A 22,726-nucleotide genomic window follows, 5' to 3' on the forward strand; every position below is an offset into this window, starting at 1 on the left:
GGCATGTGATAAAGTGTATCATTCAAAAACACAAACAGATGCCTTTCTCCTGTTTGTTCTCAATGTGATCCCAAGTCAATTTATTAATGTCAGCTGTTGTATTTAATACAGTAAGTCTCAAGCAAATTCTTCAAAGGTAGGGGAGCTACCTATTTGTCACTCTGTGATTTGTTTGTCTTGGTTGCCATTCTATGCTGCTCTCTGTCTGGCATAATGAGGAACGTGCTGTCTGCTCTGAGTTGCCAGGAATCTTGTCATTGCACGGAGAGCTGCCACAAAAATTTGCTGAAGCCAGCATAGAAAACGTGCCCCAGAATTGTGATTTATTTGCACAAAACAACCGTACTGACAGATGGGGGTGGGAGTGAGCTGTCTTTATATTTTTACCCCTTTTCATTCATTTTCTCACCAATCCTTTTTTTCCACCATCTGTTCTGCATTTCAGGTGGGCCAAAGGAGGAAACATCCTTAAGGAGGTCTCTGGGGACACATACGAGGTTCTTGTGGACCATTCTTTTTTCACAGAACCTGTTTCTTGTGAAGTTACCAACTCCCTCGGCAGCACTAACGTCAGTCGCAACGTTGATGTCTACTGTGAGTGTTGAAGTGCTCTGACATGCCTTTGTACACCGACAGTTTTACAATAATGCAAGGTCATAAATATTTACTGTCTTTTATTTATTGTTTGCCGAGCTCCAAAATATGCAGCACTTTATTCTTTGTTCTTGTTACTTCAAGTCTGATTTATTGTGTTTCTTTAAACAGTTGGGCCTCGCATGGCTGCAGAGCCTCAATCTTTGCAAGTTGACCTTGGATCTGATGCAGTTTTCAACTGTGCTTGGACAGGAAACCCGTCTCTCACCATAGTATGGATGAAACGGGGTTCTGGAGTGGTACGTGTTCCTCTCAGACAATGGATGCATTTTCATAAATGATTAGAAAGTAAATTTATATCAATAATTCAACTAAAGAAGTAAAATAAAATTTTAAGTGATAAGAGACAAATATTTTTTGTTGTTATTTGTATGTTTGTGGCTGGAAAATGTAAAGATTACAATAAGTTATATTTAATGTGTCTGTGTACTTTATAATATTGTGTCAATTCTGGGTCTGTGTTCCTGAATGACTGCATCAATTCAATGTGTCATGAGGCAACCAACACATGGCTCTGCTGTGGTATTAAGGCAGCCAAGGTTGCTTAAACAGTGACTTGCTGAGACTAGTACCATTTTTCTCACAACAATACTCCACAAATTCTCCTTTATGATTCTATTTTCTTAGTCCAGTTAAGACACTTAAGGCATTTTCTCAGATTCAACTGTGGCCTAACAGAAGCAATTACAGTTACTGATTCTAGTTACAGTCCAGGTGTTTTGAACAAACCCTAAAGTTTTTAATTTGCTTTCCCTCTGATGCCTTTCAAAGCTGGTGTAATTATTATTTAGCCTTTTCTTAATTTTGTCACCAAATCTTTTCTCACCACTCAACTTTCCATTATTAGCCTTGGATACAACCATCTTTGGGCTCTCAATGTTTTTTTGTTGGAGAGCGATCCTCATGATTTCTTTTGCCCATAGTAAGAAAGTACTTTTAACATTCATGAAGATATTGGAAAATAATTACAGTTGGTATGTACATTTTTATTAGCATTCAGCATGTCATCAAATAAATGCTTAAAATATCACTGTCATCTAACACTTGAAGGATGTCACCTCTTGAGAGGTAGAATTAGACATTGGTCTATATGGCATCACCTACATGGCTTTGATTGTCCATTAAAACAGCCCACCCCCCAACATCTTCGGTGACCTGTTCTCATATGAGAGGCATTGCTTTGATTCACAAAATTAGACTCATTCCAGATTTCCTTTTGTCAACATCAAAGGCTCTAGCCTTTCTCCACTGAGTTCAGACCCTAAATTGGATTTTAATAATTGAGAAGTGCTGCCCTTTAAGGTATTATATGGTCAAATGCTGCCCGGTATTTTTTTTCCCTTAGCACTGCTTGACTGCCATCCTAAATGCAAAGGTTTTCCAGTGCTCATTGCATCTGATGATTTCTGTAAATTTCCTGCCAGGTTCTGAGCAATGAGAACCTACTAACTCTGAAAAATGTGAGGCAAGAAGATGCCGGGAAATATGTCTGCCGTGCTGTGGTCCCACGTGTTGGAGCTGGAGAGAAGGAGGTCTCACTAACTGTAAATGGTAAGTTGTGCTATTGTTATATTCCTCTAACACAAACCAGTCCTGGTGTGCCTACAACACAGATATTGACTGAAAGGAAAGTTAGTCTGAAGGTCTGAGGCTGACAGCAAAAAAACAAGAAAGCAGTTTGTCACAGCAGTCGGTATTTTTGTTTCCTTTGTAGTTTACAGACTCCTTTTACTGAGAAAATTCTGACATAACATCCTACTCTGTTTTGCTTTAGTGGTCTTTCATTTGATATATCATTTTCTTGAAAACATGGTTAATTTTCTAAGGCAGGCATCAAATCAAACCACCAGTCACTAAATGTAGCACATAAATACAGTCCAAAAACATGTTCAGGGAAAATAATCTTTCTAGCAAAAGTAATTTGATACGCCACACAGTTATTTTATTAGGTGTTACTACAGTATGGTATATTTCTGTAATAAAGAAGAAATAAGAAAAGACAAACTAGCCTTTTCAGGACATGGCCTTACATTTCGTAAACAGGTGAAATGTGCTTAAATGCTAATTAGATTCAACATGAGTCACAGGGAGGCTGCCTTTTTTCGAGGCACTGACTAACTAATGAATACCAGCCTTGGTGGGAGACCTGGCAACTCTCAAACAAATGACTTCATTATCAGTGCTTGATATTCATGGAGCATGCTTCAGCATGGCAGAGGTTCTGAGTTGTGGGATTTACATGTTTCTTATTTCCCCCTGTGTCCATCTGTGAGAAACCTGAACCAAAAACAAGACCTCCTGAAAAAAGATGATATTAACATGAGCTATGTACTGTTGCACATTCAAAAGCTAACAAAAGGCTTTGCCTGAGAGCAACACTCATGCTGATTTTGTGATGAAGATACTTCAAGTGGCAAACATTGTGTTCAACGGATTCCCCTTTCACAAACACAGACACTGGTTTTGCATATCAGAGGGATACCAGCATTCCCTCAAGCAAAAGATCAGAATCATGACTTTCCATGAACCATAAGGAGCCCCCTCTATCTGTTGAAGGAATTAAGTCTTTACCCTAACGTAAAAGGAAAATTCATGACTACTTCAATTTTCTCCCATTCATCTGATAGCAACATAGTGTGGCATTCTTATTGCAGTTTTATTACACAGAATACATTTCATCCACTGCGCTTGCTATTATTTGAATTGCACCTTTTTGTTCTGCTCAACTAATGGAGATCATGTTGCTTTTGAAAATGATGCCATGAGAGAAAGATGATAGACTGTTTTAATAAAGATTACAACACAACTCGGGGCACCCTGGGAAACCTGCTGTTAAGCTGAGATGACATGTTTACTTGGTCTCTCTAGCTCTTCTTCAAGTGAATTTGGAATTCCCCTGAAGTCTTTTTTTATTTCTTAATGCTCTTTGTTCACTCCCTTTTTTGTGTATTTCAAGCCTCGGCACTCGAATTGTCATTTGACATTCAAAGCCCCCATTCTTTTTAGCCTGCTGAATAATTGAATCACATCTCCCCTCCCTGACTTTCTGAGGAATCTTGAGTCAATTTTCACCCATACCATAAGGCAAATCAGATTGTCCGACTGTGCAAGCACTGTGGTTGAAGTGGCACGTGTGAGGGAGCTCTCACCCGATGTTCATTGATTGCCCCCTGCCACTATCTCTTCGGCAGATGAACCTGGCTTCTCATCAGCCTTTTTTACCCTCAATATCATCGATTGTCAGATGAATACAATTGATTCTGCCTTATTTGCTAAGAAGGTAGATGTGCAACGTTTGTAGGCCGGATCACTGTAGCCCAGTAACAGATCAGAGGAGGCTGCACTGCATTTCATGATGTGAAGGCATCTGTTGAGCTTTATATCTTTCTGTTATTTGTTTTTCCTGAAGTCATCCACTGATTCCTTAAAGCCATCATTTAAATTACATGTGTTCATAATTTGTCATCCCCTCTATCTCCCCAAGTCGTTTTGTGTCACCGGCTCCCACTGTGGCACACCAACATAGGCATGAGGATTTTTCTTTCCCTGGGGAAAAATGTAATTTAATTATAATCAAACAGCAGGCAGGGGAGGCAGTTTGTGTTTAAGTCACTAATGGATATATATTGCTTACTGCAGTTAACCATTTTTCAGGACGGCTCATTCCTCAGTGTTTTAATGCAAAGTTGTAAGGGCTTCAGTGCATGAAGGACGGAGGGGTACTTCTTTGATGGTTGGTTGTTTATAGAGCATAAATTATCAGTGAAAATAGTCTATTTTTTATAATCCTGCTGAGTCTGGAGTAAAATAGGGATTTCTGAGATACCGAAAAGATTCAGCTTTTAACCTTAAAAGCAATCTACTATATTCAGGCTGCAAACAATTTATCAATGTGTATGAGTGGACTTTTTTTCTCTGTGTGGGCAAGATGACCCTTAAATAAGGGAAATACAACTAAAGCTGGAAATGAGGGCTGGGAAATCTTGCAATATCCCACAGAGCACATGCTTGTTATAGAGCCTTTCTCTTTTGTAGCCTCTGGACTGTCTTCATGTGTCTGGATAATTAGCAGTCCTGCATTTATAAAACTGGAAGTAAGACCATAAGAGACAATAAGTGCAAAAATGATTTAGAGGAAATTTGCATTTGGGATGTTGAAAAACATCATCTGACCAACTAAACCTCAGCATAGTGCAAAATGAGCACTTTAACTACCTCACAAGATATCTGCTCAGCTTAAAGCCTTCTTTTCTATCAGCCAAGTTAATTCCATATTTTTAAAACAAGGAGGGTGGCCCAGAAGGTTGTGGCTTGGACAGAATTTTGCACATACATATATCTATAGACACTTTTCTTTTCATTTTAGGATATTAATTCTTATTTGAACTTTTTTTTTTTTGGGCAGTGAGCTAATAATGCAGCAAATGTCCTCAATACATTTTAAATCTAAAAAGGATAAACAAAAATAAATTCTGATGGAGCAGAGATGTGGTTTGTGGTTTCCTGGTGCTCATTAATTCATTTGACAGTACTTGCAAAAACTGATATGTGATACCAAATTTAAGTGTCCATACTCTTTTTTATAAACCTTTATCAATCCTTTAATCTCACAACTCTCAGTTGTTGAGGCGTACAAAGCCCTTGAACTCAAACTGAGAGCCGTGATCTCTTTTGTCTTTGAAGAAATATGGAAGCTGTACGATTAGTGCACAGCTGTTTTACTGTTTACCCTGATTGTTTTTTATTTATATTGTAAAATGTTTTACTATGTTAACATATACATCTAATCTTGCCAGTCTTTGCTCGGTTTTTAAACTCAATTAGATATTTCCTGGTTAAATTAAGGTAAATAAAAAAAAAAAGACATTTTAAGATGTGTTGTATTTTCAGTAATCGGTATAAAGCCAAATGTAAACAGATACCCCCCATTATGTTTAATTAAACATCCCATAGCAACCACACAGATTTTAGAAGAATAACCACGCTTAATTCTGGCAAAGATAGCTATTTTAAGCACAGTAGGAATTTTCGAGATGTTTTAAGTCAGGGCTTTCATACTAATGTTAGTTTGCTTTACCCAGTCCTATGCTCTCTTTTCATGTTCGAATGCCCAGTTGTATCTTCTGTATCCATTTGTAAGTTTGAATCCTCCAGCTGGTGATCCCAGGGGAAATTTCATACTTTGAAGTCAGTGTATCTTTATTTTATCATACAGGTTTTCCATTAGAACAAAATAAAACAGCAGTTTTGCTATGATGTTACCCCCAATCCCCTGTTTGACATTGCTGTTGTCTTAAAGTTGTTAATCATTCTGGTGATATGTTTACGTAAGGCCCTACTACATGCTCGTCCCCATTTTCACCTAGTGGTTGTGACTCTGACATAGTGGAATAATTGAAAACCTTTTTTTGGAAGGTAAGCTTGTATGAGCGATGCAAACAGCAACTTTTAAACAGAGTGTGCATGAGCAGAAATAGGCTCTTGCACTCTCTACAGGGTTGTGCATGTGTATTTTTTTTTTTAAATGGAGAGGGTGGGTCTTTCCAAACAAATATGATTCCAAACAAATATCATAGTGAGTTCTAGTTCACGTATTGCAAGGCCTTGCAAAAGCAATTAACAAAACCCTTTTAAATATTTAAAGTTAAATGAGTTAAATGCTTGATCTTAGTTGGACAACCAACATTTTCAAATAAAATGTACAATTTCTAACAAGAACAATGGACAAAACTTTAGACAGTATCACAACAAAAAATGGTTCCCACAAGCTGCATGTTCAAGGAAAAATTTTATAAGAGAAGCATGCCTATTCATGAGCCTTCATGTATCCTTCTGACCCGTTGTCAATGAATTTAAATCAACACTGAATTCAGATTCAGCATCTAATTCCCTTTTTTAATTGAATCAACGTGCATAATCAATCACTTCCTTTCTGTGACATTAACTGTATGTCCATGACTGCATGTCAACAGGAAGTGTATGGCAATACATTTTCCCCGACTTACATTATTCTCTGTTTGTAAACTGAACAAAAACCATCAGTGTGGAATATGTAAGAGGGAATACAGCAAATTAAAATTCTGTAATCTTCATAGAATACAGTAGAAATAATAACCGGGTTTGCAATTGTTTTGTTGTTTTGTTTTTTAAACTAAAGCTGGGCTATAGAATGGAAGAAGCTACACATTGCACGCAGCATACAAAGGAGGCTCTTGCTGTTGTGTGGATGTAGAGGGGGGAGAGAGAATAGTGGAATAAAAGCAGTGGTCTGGATATGACACAGATCTTTGCTTCTCAGCCGATTATGCTTTTCCTGAAAAACAGGAAACACTTAAATAGAAATCTGTTGTTTAATCAGTTTAAAGCAAATAAAACCAAATAATTAATCACTTGTGGTAACTGCAAGCAGATTGATTGTTGTCAGCTGTACCTATTGATATTTCAAAAAAGCTGAAGCTTCAAAACAAAATAAAAATATATATATATTTTTTACCATTAAAGAAAGAACAATGGGTTAGACAGTGATGTTTATATACGGCTTAGCTAAGCGATACACATATTTTTCACACCAACTGTATGACAGTGGAGACTGGTTTGGTGTTCTTCTGATGTTAGTAGTGTTCTAGTACTGCAGCTACGCAAAACTTTTTTATATTGAGTTATTGCTGTTTCAATTTAATATTTAGCTCCAACAAGGCCACCTTTATTAATCTTTATTCATATTCTTCATATTTTTGATTTATCTAAAAAAGTATTCTTCATAAAACTCAAATAAGCACCTGTTACGAATGCATTCTCAACTATAAGTTTTAACCGTAATGAAATGATGCCTGGGTGTAAACAGAACAAAATCTGCTGTTAAACGATTAGGAATGTCTGCGGCCAGTTCTTATTTTCTCTGTTTGTTTCTCTGTGTACACTATGCAGAAACAGTCTGTAAATAGTCAATGTTTTTTCAGAGTGTTTGTGGCCTGTGGCAGTGACATTGAATTACTACTTAGAAGTTTTTTTGGTTCTACAGTAAAGATGTTTCAAATATGGTTTAGGTTAAGGGGAAAGTGAAATTCAAAGGGGTCTGGCTTCTGTTGTTTAATGTATTCAGCTAGAGCAGATTAAAGCTGTGAGGTTGTCAGAGCTCATGGAAGTTAAAAGGTAACTAAATGTGTTCATTTTCAATAAAGCCAGTCACAAAGGAAATAATTATTTGTAGCCCTGCCAAATCTACTTTGACTCAGTATAGTAAATGGACAGTTTAGCTGAAGTACAACCTTAAGTATTTTAACTGAAATCTTACAATGATGACTTTTAAGACTTAATTCTTAAAAAAAAAAAAATTGCGTAAAAGTAAAATAAAAAAATAATACAATACCTTTTCATGCCTATCCAAGCAATACATTTTTTTCAGAATTCTCGTACTAATGCATTTTCAAACTGGTATAAATGCTTCAAAGTACAACTAGTTCATATAATTTCATTTATATCATTTCACTAAAAACATTTTTGTTCGGAGCAAAAGGTTTACTGGAAGCATCTTGAACTATAGCGCGACCATGACTGACCAAAATATTGACAGCTTTATTTGTTTGAGCTTTTTGGCTTACTTATTTTTCACATTTTCCCTCAATAAAAAGGGGAAAATAAACATAGGAATCTTTGAGCTGCATTGAGCCGAGGTGAAAATGTCAAGCAAATGCCTCAGTTAAGAAAAGGAAATGTTAGCTGTGGCATTTTGACACCCACACTGTTATTGTATAATCAGATTGCAATGTCCACTCCTGAGTTAACACCTCCTCAAATGAAGGAGGGAAACATTGCACCTAACATTTTGATTACCTCCCCTGCTGCCTAACATTGATGTTGTAGTTCCACCCACCTCCCTTTTACAAACGTGTGCTCTGATCAGGCAGGGCAAGTAGCAAACATGTACATTCGCAAACACACATGCTCTTTTATCCCAGCCGTTGTGATAAAACCATCTGATTTTATTCCTAATTTGCTTCACAGATCCATAGAATGGATCCTCCCTAGACGCTTCAACCAGCCAAACAATTGATCTTTTAACCGATTGTTGGAACTAATGCTAAACCCATACATTTTATGTTCTAATCAAAGGGTGATGCATGCAAATACCACATCCAGTACAGTATATTGTGTTGACAATAGTATGTTCTCTCTGTTTGTGTAAGAAAACTTGTAGAGGAAATGGAGCAGATTTCAGGGTATTTATTATAGATTGTCTGCAGCATTTAGGTAGCAGCAGTAGCAGCCTTGCAACATCCTCAATAAGCATACCGAGACACCATCTGGCAAAGCCTCATTAAAATGCTAATTCATTTTAATAAGAGACAGGTAATAAACTGCAATTATGTATCGTCGGAGAGATGGTAGAGATCAGGAGTTTGAGGAAGTTGGCAGGGATGTGTGTTCTCTTGCTAATCAAGCTATCTTACTTACCCCCACGTTAAATCCACATCCTTAACCGCCTCACATAGGATATCATAACATTTGGTTTTAACTAAGTTTCAGAGACACTCTTCCCAGACAAAGAGGAAACAAGGGAACCTCCTTTGTGAAAACTTCTCACTTTTAACCAAGCTGTCAAATGTAAGAGGCTGAGACCATTTAGCATTTCTTGCCTTAATTTCTTTTAATTTAATCAGAACTAAAGTGGAAGTCTCTCACTGGATATTTTCAGAAAAGATTGATATAAAGCATAAGCACAAGTGAAGGGTTTTGTGCCCCTGGTGAAAAAAATCAAATAAAATCAAGGTTCATTATTTACATCTTTTCTGGCATCCCTAATAATGTTGGATTGGTTGGGTTGCTATGTCTAGTATATATGAATTTGAATTGTCAGACTGATTGCAAAAAAAAAAGATTTAAATAAAAAAAAGTCCCTTCAATGACGGCTTAAATACTTACTAAACTTACATCTAATAAGGATAACCACATTAGTCTTTGCAGCTGCATTCTTACAAAAGAGTATTGAGTCATACTTTGTACATTTTTCTACATTTAAATTTAAATAATAAATGCCTACAAATAAAGTTTCTTTAATTAGCAGATAGTGATAATATGATGTAAAAAAATCCTTGAGATGGAGGGATCTTTGATCATTTATACAACCTCTATACAGGAAGAGTGGTGACTTGTCAGTTGTGCTGCAGTCACTGATACCCTCAAAAAACAAAAGGTCAAAGCTAGATAAGCTGTCAATTCCTAGAGTACTTTATTGAAATGCACTAGAAAGTTGAGTGGAAAGAAAAAGTGTGGCTCAGAAAAGAGGATTGTGAAAAGCCATTTAAGGGCAAGCTACTGATAATCAAGATGAACAGAAATGCATCAGTTTTGAATTGAATGGAAATATCAGTTTTAATTTTTGAACTGGTTTACTGACAAAAAACTCCAGTTCATTGAGATCCACCTGTATAAAAAGCAATACATTATATCAATGTTCTGCCAAAGATAATCTGAATCAAGTATGAACACACTTCGATTATGACATTTTATGGTGTGTGACTTGTCCATATATTACTGCTGTCACCTGGTGTGATCAGCTTTGTGGCCAGATGGAGAGCAGTCCAGTCGCTTAGGTTGATCTGCCCTCGTCTGCCAAGCTTTTGTACCTGGACCAAGGTTGAGCACACAGCTGCTTGAAGTCCTTGCCAGTAGTTCCTGTTTATTTAACAAGCTTATTATCTGATACGTCTGTTATTTAGAGTGGTCATAGCTCATTTGAAATAGACAAAAATAGGTTCCCTAAAAGGAAATCTGAAATAGAAAGGGAAGCTGAAACTTCAGTCAATCAATTGTAAGATATAACTATCTTATGAAGTGAAACTGAATATATTTTGAAATATTTATGTTTCTATTTCTGAATGTCTTTTTTTATTTTGTGTTTTTCCAGGGCCACCTACCATATCCAGCACACAGACGCAACAAGCATTACATGGAGAGAAAGGCCAAATCAAATGTTTCATTCGAAGTACACCTCCACCAGACCGCATAGTGAGTACAATACATTTTTTTTATGTTTTTCAAAAATTATTCTTTCTTTTGGTAGAATAATGACTGAAAATGATCTTATTCAAATATTCAGTCAATTAGATCTGCATTTTGTATAATGGTATATAAAAAATGTAATATTTTGTTTAATAAAAGGTAATTGTACAACTGCATTTTTAAATGTATATTACCTCTTATTATAATGAGATGTATATATTTATAATTTTAAGTAAGCAAATTAACTATGTTTTACACATTTTTAGGTAATAGCAACTTAAACGAATCAAGATTTTTTTGCTTCTGGTTAAAAAAAAGTTTTATAATGGTCCAAACATTTTTTTATGCTTGTCCTCGGACTGAAAGAAGTATAAGCAGATACTTGCATGAAATAACTAGCCTCTGAAGGATTTTTTTTTTTTCAATGATCAGGAATTGTACTCTTTATTCAGTTTTAGATTAGTTTTTTACTCTTTAATCTTTAAATATTTGTGTTCTCTTATCTGTGGCATTCACATAGAAAATGATTCTTCTTTCTGCACGCAAAGCACAAAAGTGCTAGTTTTTTTTTTTTTTTGCAGCCTTCAAGTGTTAAAATCCAGTTATTTAAAAACTGCAAAAATTGCAGGCATTTAGTGATAACCTGTTGAGCAGTAATACAAGCTACAGATGATGAAAGATCTCGGCAAGTATGCACCTAAAAATGCACACAAAAAACTGAAGATGTGCAACTACTACTGATATTTTATTGGTAAACTAACATTCATGAGTAATTTTAACAGCAAAGGCAGCAAGTAGCTTTAATAGGTTGATTGAGTTGTATTTTCAGTACCCTAAAACTTACTGTCTGCTTCTCGGTAAAAGCTTTATCACAGTTAAGCCTCTGTGGCACAAACAACAGAAACTAATTCTAGAGTCTCCAGAGAAACAAAACCCTCTGAATGAGTTATCTTCAGCTTTTTGTGACATGAAGAATCACACCGTCACATGTTTTTTCTGATTATTTTGTTTCCATGGAGACTCAATAAATCCAATAATCTGCAGCACTTATGCTGCTAAACCCTCACTCTTGAACCTTCATGCCAATAGGAATGAAAACATTTTTTAAATGTGCAACATAGAAGGTGACATGTAGGAACCTTCAAAAGCATCACGACAGTTTTCTTTTTTTCTCTTCTATTAAAACGTAACATTGCAAATTCCTTTCCTACCTATGAAAAAAAGTTTCCAATGTTACTTTTCATGGCAGACTTCTTGTCAATACATTGCAAATCCACTGTTAATACATACTGTATAACCTACAAGCCTGTCAATTTCATCCTGGCCGTCACCATCCTATCTTAATACAGTAACACAGCGACACATCCACAGAGCACAAATATGGTCTATAGAAAAAATAAATCTGAATTTACATTAGTAGTCAATACATTAATGACTAAAGTGTTAGTGTTAAGGTGAATATACTGTATATTTGTGAAGATTCTCCGTCTAACTCAGTTCTAACTAGTGGTGGGGAGCACTGAGATTAATATAAACTGAAAAATAATGCAACTGCTTTTGGCATTTACTTAAATATATTTAGTTACCTCAACATAATTGTTTATGTCCTACCCTCCTAACATGAAACAATTGTTCTAAAGTAACAAATTATAATGAATTAAATGCCAAAAACTGTTGCATTGTATTATTCAGTGTATAGTAGGTCTAACTAAGAGTTGGGGGGGGCAAATGTGGCTTTGATCCCTCCCACTGGATTGGCCAAGGAGGTCACAATAAAAGGTATTGTTCTTATAATATATGGTAACAAACAATTTTTTAAAGACTAGCCAGGTCTTAAGAGGCCATGGAATTGTGTCGAGTGAATTTCTTTATAAAATCTCTAAAACTGAGTATTAGGAAAGTTGAAGTAGAAGATTCACCCACTAAAAAATAATACAATGTCCTGCAATTAGAAAGGAAACTGGTAGAATGAGTCATGCCAAGCAATGTTGGTATTAGTCATAAATGACAGATTTTGTAAGGGGGGAGATTGTTAAGAAACACATTAAACATATGACTTCAAAATCTGTTTGATTTAGGGCAAAACCAAATAATTTGTACAGAGTACAGAATGATTTGCAGGTTGATCTTTGAGTTGATAGCATGAAATATTACCATTTAGAACCCTTTTTTAAGTTTTAAATCCTCTTATTTCGTTTTAAATTATTTGGGAATAACTCTTGATCTATGCATTCCTTATGATTAAATCTGTATTATTAATCGTGGGTGCTTTTGATAATAGACTGACAGTATTTCTTTCCTAAATGAATCTACATGATTCAGGTTGTTTTCAAAATTAACACAGAGACATTTCATCAAAGCTACTGAATCTGTGTTCCTCAGGCCTGGTCATGGAAGGAAACCGTTCTGGAGTCTGGAACCTCTGGCAGATACACCGTGGAGACTGTCAACACAGAGGAGGGAGTCATTTCCACACTGACCATGAGCAACATCGTCCCAGCCGACTTTCAGACCATCTACAACTGCACAGCGTGGAACAGCTTTGGCTCTGATACAGAGATAATACGCCTTAAGGAACAAGGTGGGAGCCAAGGTTCGACAGGTTCCACCTTCCTCTTATTTGACATGACGTGTTTGTGGGTGTCTAGACAGTAGCAGTAGGCAGATTCACACGTTGTGTGTGTCACTGTGGTTCATCTAATTTTGGATGAAATGGTAAATATGTAAAAATTTTAATGTGAAAATGTGATGTTTATAAAAAGCTGTTTTATATGTTATTTGTTTAAAAGTTAATCACCAGGGTTGAAATTATTTTTTTCAATTTTTTTTCTATGTTTTGATGCAAACTCATGGGTTTAAAAGTCAATATTAAGAAAACATATAGACCTGTCACTTTTATTTTTTAAATATACTTTAATAGGTCCCTGTTTTTCATAGAAAGGTATGTAAGGTATATAAGAATAAGAGTGGTGGGAGGTAGAACATTTATTTTTGTTTTATTATTATTTTTCCCTAGTTAGGATCTAACTGACTAAGTGGTAATGGTGCCCCAAAGTGGTTTAATAACTGTTTGGTAAATTAAAGAAGATTGGCTCTTGTTTAGCAGGAGCATTAGGTATGCAAGGTAAGTGAATTATCATTAGCATAAAGGTAATAACAAGAAATGTTTTCGCTGGGTCAGTTTTATGAATTTGGACGTTATTGTGTACATATTTTGGATATCAGAGTTGTAAATTGTCCCATAAATTAATCTCAGGTTGGATTAATTTGCAGCTCAGAGTACAAGTGGCACAACAGAGAAGCATAAAAAGAAGATAACAAAGCATTTTAATAAAGATACATACGTTTTCAACACCATAAAAATACAAGATGTTAAAACTATGCTTTTTTCCTCTACTACAATAGAGGCCACATTATTCTTCTCACAAGTGATAAACTACACGTTGCTAATATAAATAAAAAATGAAGACATTTGACATGCATTAATGTTGTAGGAATTACTTTGCATTTATTTAAAACAGAAGATATTCATAAATGTGGACGGGGACCTTTTACGTGCAGAGCAGCCTATAAATACATGCGTTCTGGTTCAGCCTTTTCCCAGATGCACAGAACTGTTCCAGAGCACGCAAACACGATTATCCTTAAATGGATGCAGAAGCGCTTGTGTTCTATTTAGTGAAAATTAAAGCACTCTATAAAATGGTTCTAGTAGCCTAAGTGAGTAAAAATTAAATTTTATCAGACAGGACGGTGATAAAACAAAAGGAGAATGTTTTCCCATGGTAATTACTTTTAGTTTGAATTTGCTGCTGTAAGAATATATTGCTTCCTGTTTGCACATTTTTTTCCTTGTCTATTTTCACAATGTGCTTCACCAAGGAATTAAAATAAGGCATATCCATCTTTATCATGAGTGTATGATGTTATTTTCTTCCCTGCCTTTAATGTAGTCTTATATTTAGGGTAAATGTAAGATATTTGCAGCACTGTATTATAGAAGGTTATGTCTTGGTGTTGCTCTCTGCAGAATCTCTCCCGGTGGCTGTGATCATCGGCATCGCCGTGGGGGCTTTCGTCGCTTTCATTGTCCTAATGGGTACCATCGGCGCATTCTGCTGCACCCGCTCACAGAGAAGTACGTCTCCTATTTGCTTTGGTATCCACCAAAGTGTGCATGCCAGTGTACAGTTTTATGCCTGAGCTCTCTGAAAAAAATGTCCATCTGTTCAAAAGTATAGATGTGGACAAATATGTTGGTACTTCTGTTTAGGATGCATTAAAAGTCTTATAATAAATCCTACTTTAGTTTGCACTACCGCAATCCTTCAAAAAGCCAGACTTAAATTTGTATAGTTTTATGTAGAAAAATAAAAGAGAAAACAAAAAAAGAGTTAAATCGTTGTTTCTGGCAAAGATTGCAGGTATAACACTCATTTATGAGGCTTAACCGTACCTTGAAAGGAATCTTCTACCCCTCTTCTTTACACAAACTCTTCAGGGAATCTGGAGCAGAGTCCCGGGTCCTCTCTTTTGCTCTCTTCTCTCCAGCTAACCTTACAAGTTTTCTATTAGATTTAAGTCCGGAGAGGGAAATGGGGATGCAACAAGTTTGATTTTGTATATTTCAAACCGGTTGGGAAAGTGGCAAACCATTTGGGAAATTTGCATTGCTGCTTTGCAGTACATTTTCAATTACTGAAAAGGGTAAATGTACTGCACGGTTTGCAGTTCAATACACTTCTGGACTTTTGAAAGTTCAAAAAGATTACTGAAGTGCTGGCATGAGTTGCTTTTCCACATATTAATCTTTGTTTCACACCAGACTCAAAAGTAGTGCAAAGCGAATTCTCAGTTTAATTTATTAAAGAACAATAGCAGAGCACAGACTTTCCCAGTGGCGTTGAGTCTGCATTTTAAAGTTTGTGATGCCAGAACACATTTTTACAATTTCTTTATCTAGCATAACTCCTAAAGAAGTGATCTGTACAGAAATAGCATTTGATTGTTTCTTCAAGATATCGTTCTGTGATTTAATTCTTATAAAATTGAGCTTTAAAGCTACATCTTCTATTATATATTTTTTGTCTGTATTGTGGCCAAATAAATGTGAACCCTTTCAAAGACTATGATTAATGGTCAGTGACTAAAACAAAGGCGTCACCAACACCTCACATTCATAACTTCGGTAAACAATATGTTTGATTATGAATGAGAAGCTCCTAATAAAATACATGACATTTATTGGGAAAACTTTTTAAAGATAACCAATATTTGTACAAAGGAATTTTTAAGGATTTTTTTTTTATTATTTCTTTCTCCCATCATAAAATATTAATTTGTCTAGAGGCTTTTCAACATGTCTTTACCAGAGGTGCCAACAGATTTGTCTACACTTAGATTTTTTTTTCATTTAGTTATTACAATATGGCAAAACAAAATCTGTGCAATCAGAAAAAAACTGGATTTGAGTTACTTTAAATTGCAAAAACATTCTGAAAATGAGTAAAACATTTCTTAAAATAAGTGTATTTACCCGGAATTTAAGTAGGAAAATAAGATGATCTGCCAATGGCATTTTTACCCTGAAATAAGATAATTAGATACAATGCACTTGAAATGAGAGACTGTTTTTATTATTTTTAACGTAAATAGTCTTGCTCCATTGGCAAATGGTCTCACTTACCTACTCAATTCAAAAAGAAAATGCACTTATTTTAAGAAATAATTGCTTTCTTACATTAACTTTGTTGTTTTGTAAATTGTAGGACATTATGGAAAGATATAAGTTAGTAATTTTTTTTCTTCAAAACAAGGTACTGGTTTAATAATTTAAAAAAAAAGAAAGAAAACATAGTTTACACAAAAGTGATGAGTGATCAAGATGGATGGGTTTTTCTATGGAGCGTGGACAGCCAGATTGCGATCAGGATTCATTTCATGCTATCTTAGTCTGGCTTGGACTTGCTTTGGAGGATATTTACATCTTTCATTGTGTTTGCTGCCTCCCACCCATAAACCAAGTGACTCAAGTTAGTTAGAGGCAGTCAGTCGCTGCCTCTATCCAAAAACCACCCTGTGCTACTGGTCCCTTCAGCATGTCTATTGTCTGTATACTACAGAGGAAGTGCACCTGGTTATGCCCTCACTGCCCGTCTCCATCTGTGCTCACCAGAGAGAAGTTGCAAGCAAAATTAAGACAGAAAGTAAGACCTTGTTATATGATAGCATAACATCAGCTTTGTCCCAAATAGAATTAGCCATCAATGGGGAAACTGCAGATTGCATTTCTGTAAAGGGAAAAGATAATGCTGTGTTGGCAGGGAAACAATATGATTAATAATGCTTTGTGTTGTTGTTTTTTTTGGGAAATGGGTGCGCTCTAACAAAGCAAGCCTAGGGTATCTCTGCTAAATATTATAACAGTGCAAATTATTCTGTCAACAAATACACAATGCTATTTGTCGCAGCTCATTAAGGTGCTCTGTTGGTGCTGTCCTTTCATGACAGATCTAAAAGGAGTCGTGTCTGCAAAGAACGACATCCGAGTGGAGATTGTGCACAAAGACCACAATGCAGCACGTGAAAACGAAGACCACAACTCCATGAAACAGCTGATGGTGAGTGTGAGTGTCACAGAATACTTACTTCACAATTCTAACTTCTTCTGTTTCCAAAGAAATTGTTATTTTAGCTTTTTCTTTGTTTTTGCATCTGCCTGTCCTTTCAGAGTTGACAGCTGAAAAAAAAAATAAAAAACTTTACAGTTGATTGTGCTATTTTCTGTGAAATAAATTATTTAGTGAGTGACGGAGATAGGAAAAATGCATCTAGACTGAGCATGTTTTTTAGTTTGCATTTTAGTCAATGCAATATGAAAGGTTCCATGAAAGGAACAAAACCACAGTAGACATACAATAAACCATACTGTGTGTTACTTAAGATTTGTTTTTACATCTTTTTGATTCACAGATAAGTTCCTCTTCTTTAGAGTTCTACCTTTAGTCATCTTGCTGTTAGTTCTTAATGCTTTTGAGCTACATTGCAGTTTGTATTAAACGTGAGAGCAGAGAATTTAGCTCAGCTACCTCACATAGCTGCATTTTGTAAAGATAAATAAAAGATATTCATGGATGAATTATTAATACTGCCTGCAAGCGTGGAGTGAAGGTGAAGCATGTTTCACTGATATTAAAAAAAGAACAAGTGATAAAAGTTAAAGCCGTTGGTTTCAAATGGTCTCTTTTTTCTTTTAGCGTGAGCACAGGAGCCGCAGAAACTGCTCGGTTTCTTAATATACTTTACTTGATGTCTGTGTAGGTTGAACGAGGAGAGTTCCAGCAGGAATCTGTTCTGAAGCAGCTGGAGGTGTTACAAGAGGAGGAGAAGGAGTATCAGCACATTAAGGTACGGCTCATGATCAATAGCATCACAAATGCAAGAACATGGGAGAACAAAAGGGAAAAATAGGTGGTGGGAGAGAAAATACCTTGGGGGAGAATAGAGGGGCTCGGTTCTGGAACTAAAATAACTAAAAGGGCAATAATTCATCTCCTGCATTGTTTTAAAAGTATAAAGGGCTTGGCAGAAAGGCTGCCTATTTATCAGCAGCATACACTGAAAATAATTCCAAAAACAGTTTTACATCATCTGCGCCTAGGTTTTAATGGATTCTTAGGAAATATATGTCATATAGATTTATTATAATTATTATTGAACAGCTATTTAAACTGACAGATGTTTATAGTTTTCTCTTTTTTATATTGAACACTGTATTTATAGCAAAGCCAAGAGTTTAGATTTTTTCCTAACCTTTCAACATCACTTCCCAAAGTAGTTATTAGAGTTTACAACTTAGCAACCATGTTAATTTGTTATGGTTACATGCTATTGCCTTTATTGTGTTGATAAATCATGACAAATAATATTTTGCATAACAAATACTTTTTGGACTTTTCGGAATTTCCAAAAAAAAACTATTTGGATTTGAACGAAAAAGGCTTAAGTTTGGGTTCCACCGCTTCTTTTGTTTTTTTCTTTTTAACCTTTGCAATTAACTATATTTTCTTAGGTTTTGACATTTAACATTGAAAAATATATTAAAGTAGATTCAGCCTCATTTTTACACACATTTTATACACGAAAATATAAAGCTAAATTTGAACACATTTTTATCAAATAAATCTGACTTTGAGATGCACAAAACAGGCTTAAAATTGAGGCAACCAGATGTTTGTTTGTGTTTCTGAAGACATTCTGACACCTATGAAGGAGTTTTGTAAGCACTGTCAGCTTGCACTACAGCAAACTTGAGCACTGATATTTTAAGTAACATGGAGGCCCATCCTCCTAAGCACATTCAAAGTCAGATTAAAATCATGGATGCCCAAAGTCAGTCCTTGAGGGCTAGGGAAACCTCTATAACCTGTCCTGCAGGTTTTAGAGGCTTCCGTGCTTCAGCACACTTGATTCTGATGAATGAAGTTCAGCAAAAGCCTTTTAATCAGCTATTGATGAAAATCAGCTGTGCTGTAGCAGGGGAGCCTTTAAAGCCTGCAGGACCTGACTATGGATACATTTGCCATAGACCTATCCGTCATCGTCCTGGTTGTTGAGGTGTTTCAATAAGTGTGCTTAAATATGTATTTTTTTTACTAAAAAAATCTCATGACTGAATTGTAAATGCTTACAATAGATGCCAAAACTGCAATCCTTTTCCTCCGATCAGTGATGGATTTTCCCATTTCGCAAATGAGGGTCCCTTTACCCCTCTTTTAAACCATCTGTCCTCTCTGTCCAAAACATTTTGGTCATCACAGGTGTGTCCTTTGTTTTTGCATTCAACAGTGTGCAGCAGAATCTTGAATAGAGCTGTTGTATAATATAGGAGTCCTAACATTCCTCACTGCAGTGGATTCATAAGCAATGCTGCTAAGCTTTGGTTTAAGTGTTCCATAATTGGGGTTAACCATTTTTTTGACAGAGTTTGTTGCTGGGTATGAAGTTCACCGGCATGTTTTTTTTTTTTTATCCTTTTGAGTTTCTCGGAAAGCCCTGAGGTTAAGATTCTTAGAAGTCTTACTACTAAAACTGATTCCATCTTGGGTTATTTAATAAATTCTATTTAGGTTGAGGTTTATAGAAAATATTTTTTTCTTCCAAACGTATAATCATCACTTGACTAGGTGTACACCAATTTATCTTTGCTTTTAAGCAAGCAAAAAATTTGACAATTTCCCTCCTTGCTGTAATCACATCAAGATGCCTACGTGTTACTTTATCGTCTGTAACCAGTCAGGTTGCGACGTTCCTCTCAATCTAATCTACTTAGCTAGCTTTATATTAGACTGATTTCAATCTCATCAACACTAAATAGACATTGACACTATCAGCAAGTGAGGAAAATAAAGTGTGACTCACATCTTGGGTTGAGCCCTCCTGCTGGCAGCTAAAAAGAAAACACAAGGCTAAATTTAGAAAGCTGATATACAAGTCTGACCTCTGGTACCTCACCCAGTGTTTGATCAGTGAGACCCACTGTATACTAGTTGGATCTTTTAATATCTGGTACTCTGCTCCAATATATTTTTGGAGTTTATATTCAGGTTAGTTTTAAATATAAATAAGAATTAAAGCCACAGAGGTCACATCCAACCAGTTGGGTAATATATGTGCCACATGTTTTTAAGATAGTCTTGTTGTTCTTTAAATATACAAAACAGTGTGTCATTCTTATGCACAATATTCTTTTTATATCCTTGATAGTTATTTATGTTTTTAAATTGTTATACAGTAAGCCCATAATAAAAGCTTAGTAGGTGTTATGTTAAAACAATTTCTAATTAAACAAAGAAGATCAGCTTTTGTTTATTTTACTTTTGACTAGCATTCCTGTCAAAAAGACAGAATATAAAAGACACCAAAAACACCCCTTTTCCCATCTTTTCTCACCAACAACCTTTCTAAAGTTAAATTTTCCACAATCCATAAAATGTTTAATGTTCCAATCTGTGGTTAGACACAGAGACAAGACACTATATAACAATGGTAGTAATGGGACTGCTCTTTATGGGTAGAGAATTTCTAACCGTAATCTTTGGCTCTCTAACAAATGCAGCAGGCTAAGTCAATCAACTGTTCCCTCAACTAATGTATATTCCAATCCATGCAACTCAGGGTAAAGAGCAAGATATTTTGAAAAGTTAGATAAAGATCATGGATATAATATAAAAAGTTGAAACTGGCCTTAATTTTAAGATGAGGTTTAAAAGGCCTTGTTCACATTGGATTCACACTCATACTGTAGGTAACTACAGATATGTTCACACTGCAGGAAAATGTGATCCTAATCCCATATTTTTGCCCATATACAGCTCTATAGGAATTCTTTTACCTCCACAAAAATCGGATTTCAGCCACCTGCATGGAACAGGTCGTACGAAATTGGATATATATCACCATTTGCAGTCTGTTTGTATGAATACATTGTTTTGGAAAGACAAATGCTGCGTTTTCTTTATGATTTTATTGATATATTTTTCATAAATGTCTGTTTCGTCAATGATTTACTAAATAAAGTGTTTGTACAGTCCTCCCAACTTGTCAAATATCATATTGATCAGAAGAGTAAGAATGAACAGCCTTTGAAATGTATCTCCTCAAAGAAAATTGTGTCTAGCCAATGTTTTGCAAGGATGATATTGACAAAGATAATATTTCAATAAAATTTTTTCATATTCTGGATTGTGTTGTCTTACAAACTTTAACCTACTTCCTGTAAAACCCATTGAGCTGGCCAGAATGCCTATATGTTTAAAAGTAACTTAAAAGAAGTTTAAAACCAGTAAAGCAATCACTGGCTTTAAAAGACAATGATGTTATTTCTAGTAATTATAGTTTCTCATAACGGGTATGTTTAACGCTTGAAATTTTTTGCAAAATACACTATATTGCCAAAAGTATTTGCTCACCCATCCAAATTATTGGAATCAGGTGTTCCAATCACTTCCATGGCCACAGGTGTATAAATTCAAGCACCTAGGCATGCAGACTGTTTTTACAAACATTTGTGAAAGAATGGGTCGCTCTCAGGAGCTCAGTGAATTCCAGCGTGGAACTGTGATAGGATGCCACCTGTGCAACAAATCCAGTCGTGAAATTTCCTCGCTCCTAAATATTCCACAGTCAACTGTCAGCTGTATTATAAGAAAATGGAAGTGTTTGGGAACGACAGCAACTCAGCCACGAAGTGGTAGGCCACGTAAACTGACGGAGCGGGGTCAGCGGATGCTGACGCGCATAGTGCGAAGAGGTCGCCAACTTTCTGCAGAGTCAATCACTACAGACCTCCAAACTTCATGTGGCCTTCAGATTAGCTCAAGAACAGTGCGCAGAGAGCTTCATGGAATGGGTTTCCATGGTCGAGCAGCTGCATCCAAGCCATACATCACCAAGTGCAATGCAAAGCGTCGGATGCGGTGGTGTAAAGCACGCCGCCACTGGACTCTAGAGCAGTGGAGACGCGTTCTCTGGAGTGACGAATCGCGCTTCTCCATCTGGCAATCTGATGGACGGGTCTGGGTTTGGCGGTTGCCAGGAGAACGGTACTTGTCTGACTGCATTGTGCCAAGTGTAAAGTTTGGTGGAGGGGGGATTATGGTGTGGGGTTGTTTTTCAGGAGCTGGCTTGGCCCCTTAGTTCCAGTGAAAGGAACTCTGAATGCTTCAGCATACCAAGACATTTTGGACAATTCCATGCTCCCAACTTTGTGGGAACAGTTTGGAGCTGGCCCCTTCCTCTTCCAACATGACTGTGCACCAGTGCACAAAGCAAGGTCCATAAAGACATGGATGACAGAGTCTGGTGTGGATGAACTTGACTGGCCTGCACAGAGTCCTGACCTCAACCCGATAGAACACCTTTGGGATGAATTAGAGCGGAGACTGAGAGCCAGGCCTTCTCGTCCAACATCAGTGTGCGACCTCACAAATGCGCTTCTGGAAGAATGGTCAAAAATTCCCATAAACACACTCCTAAACCTTGTGGACAGCCTTCCCAGAAGAGTTGAAGC

The 22,726-nt window shown here is 36.2% G+C and overlaps 1 protein-coding gene across 12 annotated transcripts in view; it reads left to right on the forward strand.

Annotated features, from left to right (window-relative positions):
- Positions 1-22,726, forward strand: part of kirrel3b (kirre like nephrin family adhesion molecule 3b) — a 211,151-nt gene that overhangs the window by 184,110 nt on the left and 4,315 nt on the right. For 2 of the 12 annotated variants that reach the window (XM_038296858.1, XM_038296860.1), the window contains exons 8-16: positions 446-594; positions 766-893; positions 2,079-2,205; positions 10,562-10,662; positions 13,039-13,249; positions 14,687-14,794; positions 16,779-16,862; positions 17,167-17,282; positions 17,977-18,063. In XM_038296858.1, coding sequence (XP_038152786.1) covers positions 446-594; positions 766-893; positions 2,079-2,205; positions 10,562-10,662; positions 13,039-13,249; positions 14,687-14,794; positions 16,779-16,862; positions 17,167-17,282; positions 17,977-18,063 — 1,111 coding nt within the window. The remainder of the gene's footprint in view (positions 1-445; positions 595-765; positions 894-2,078; positions 2,206-10,561; positions 10,663-13,038; positions 13,250-14,686; positions 14,795-16,778; positions 16,863-17,166; positions 17,283-17,976; positions 18,064-22,726) is intronic. The other 10 variants (XM_038296859.1, XM_038296870.1, XM_038296861.1 and 7 more) reach the window with 7 other exon arrangements.

The sequence above is a fragment of the Cyprinodon tularosa genome, unplaced genomic scaffold, assembly GCF_016077235.1.
Source record: "Cyprinodon tularosa strain WSP-4 unplaced genomic scaffold, ASM1607723v1 ctg379, whole genome shotgun sequence".
Lineage (NCBI taxonomy): Eukaryota > Metazoa > Chordata > Actinopteri > Cyprinodontiformes > Cyprinodontidae > Cyprinodon > Cyprinodon tularosa.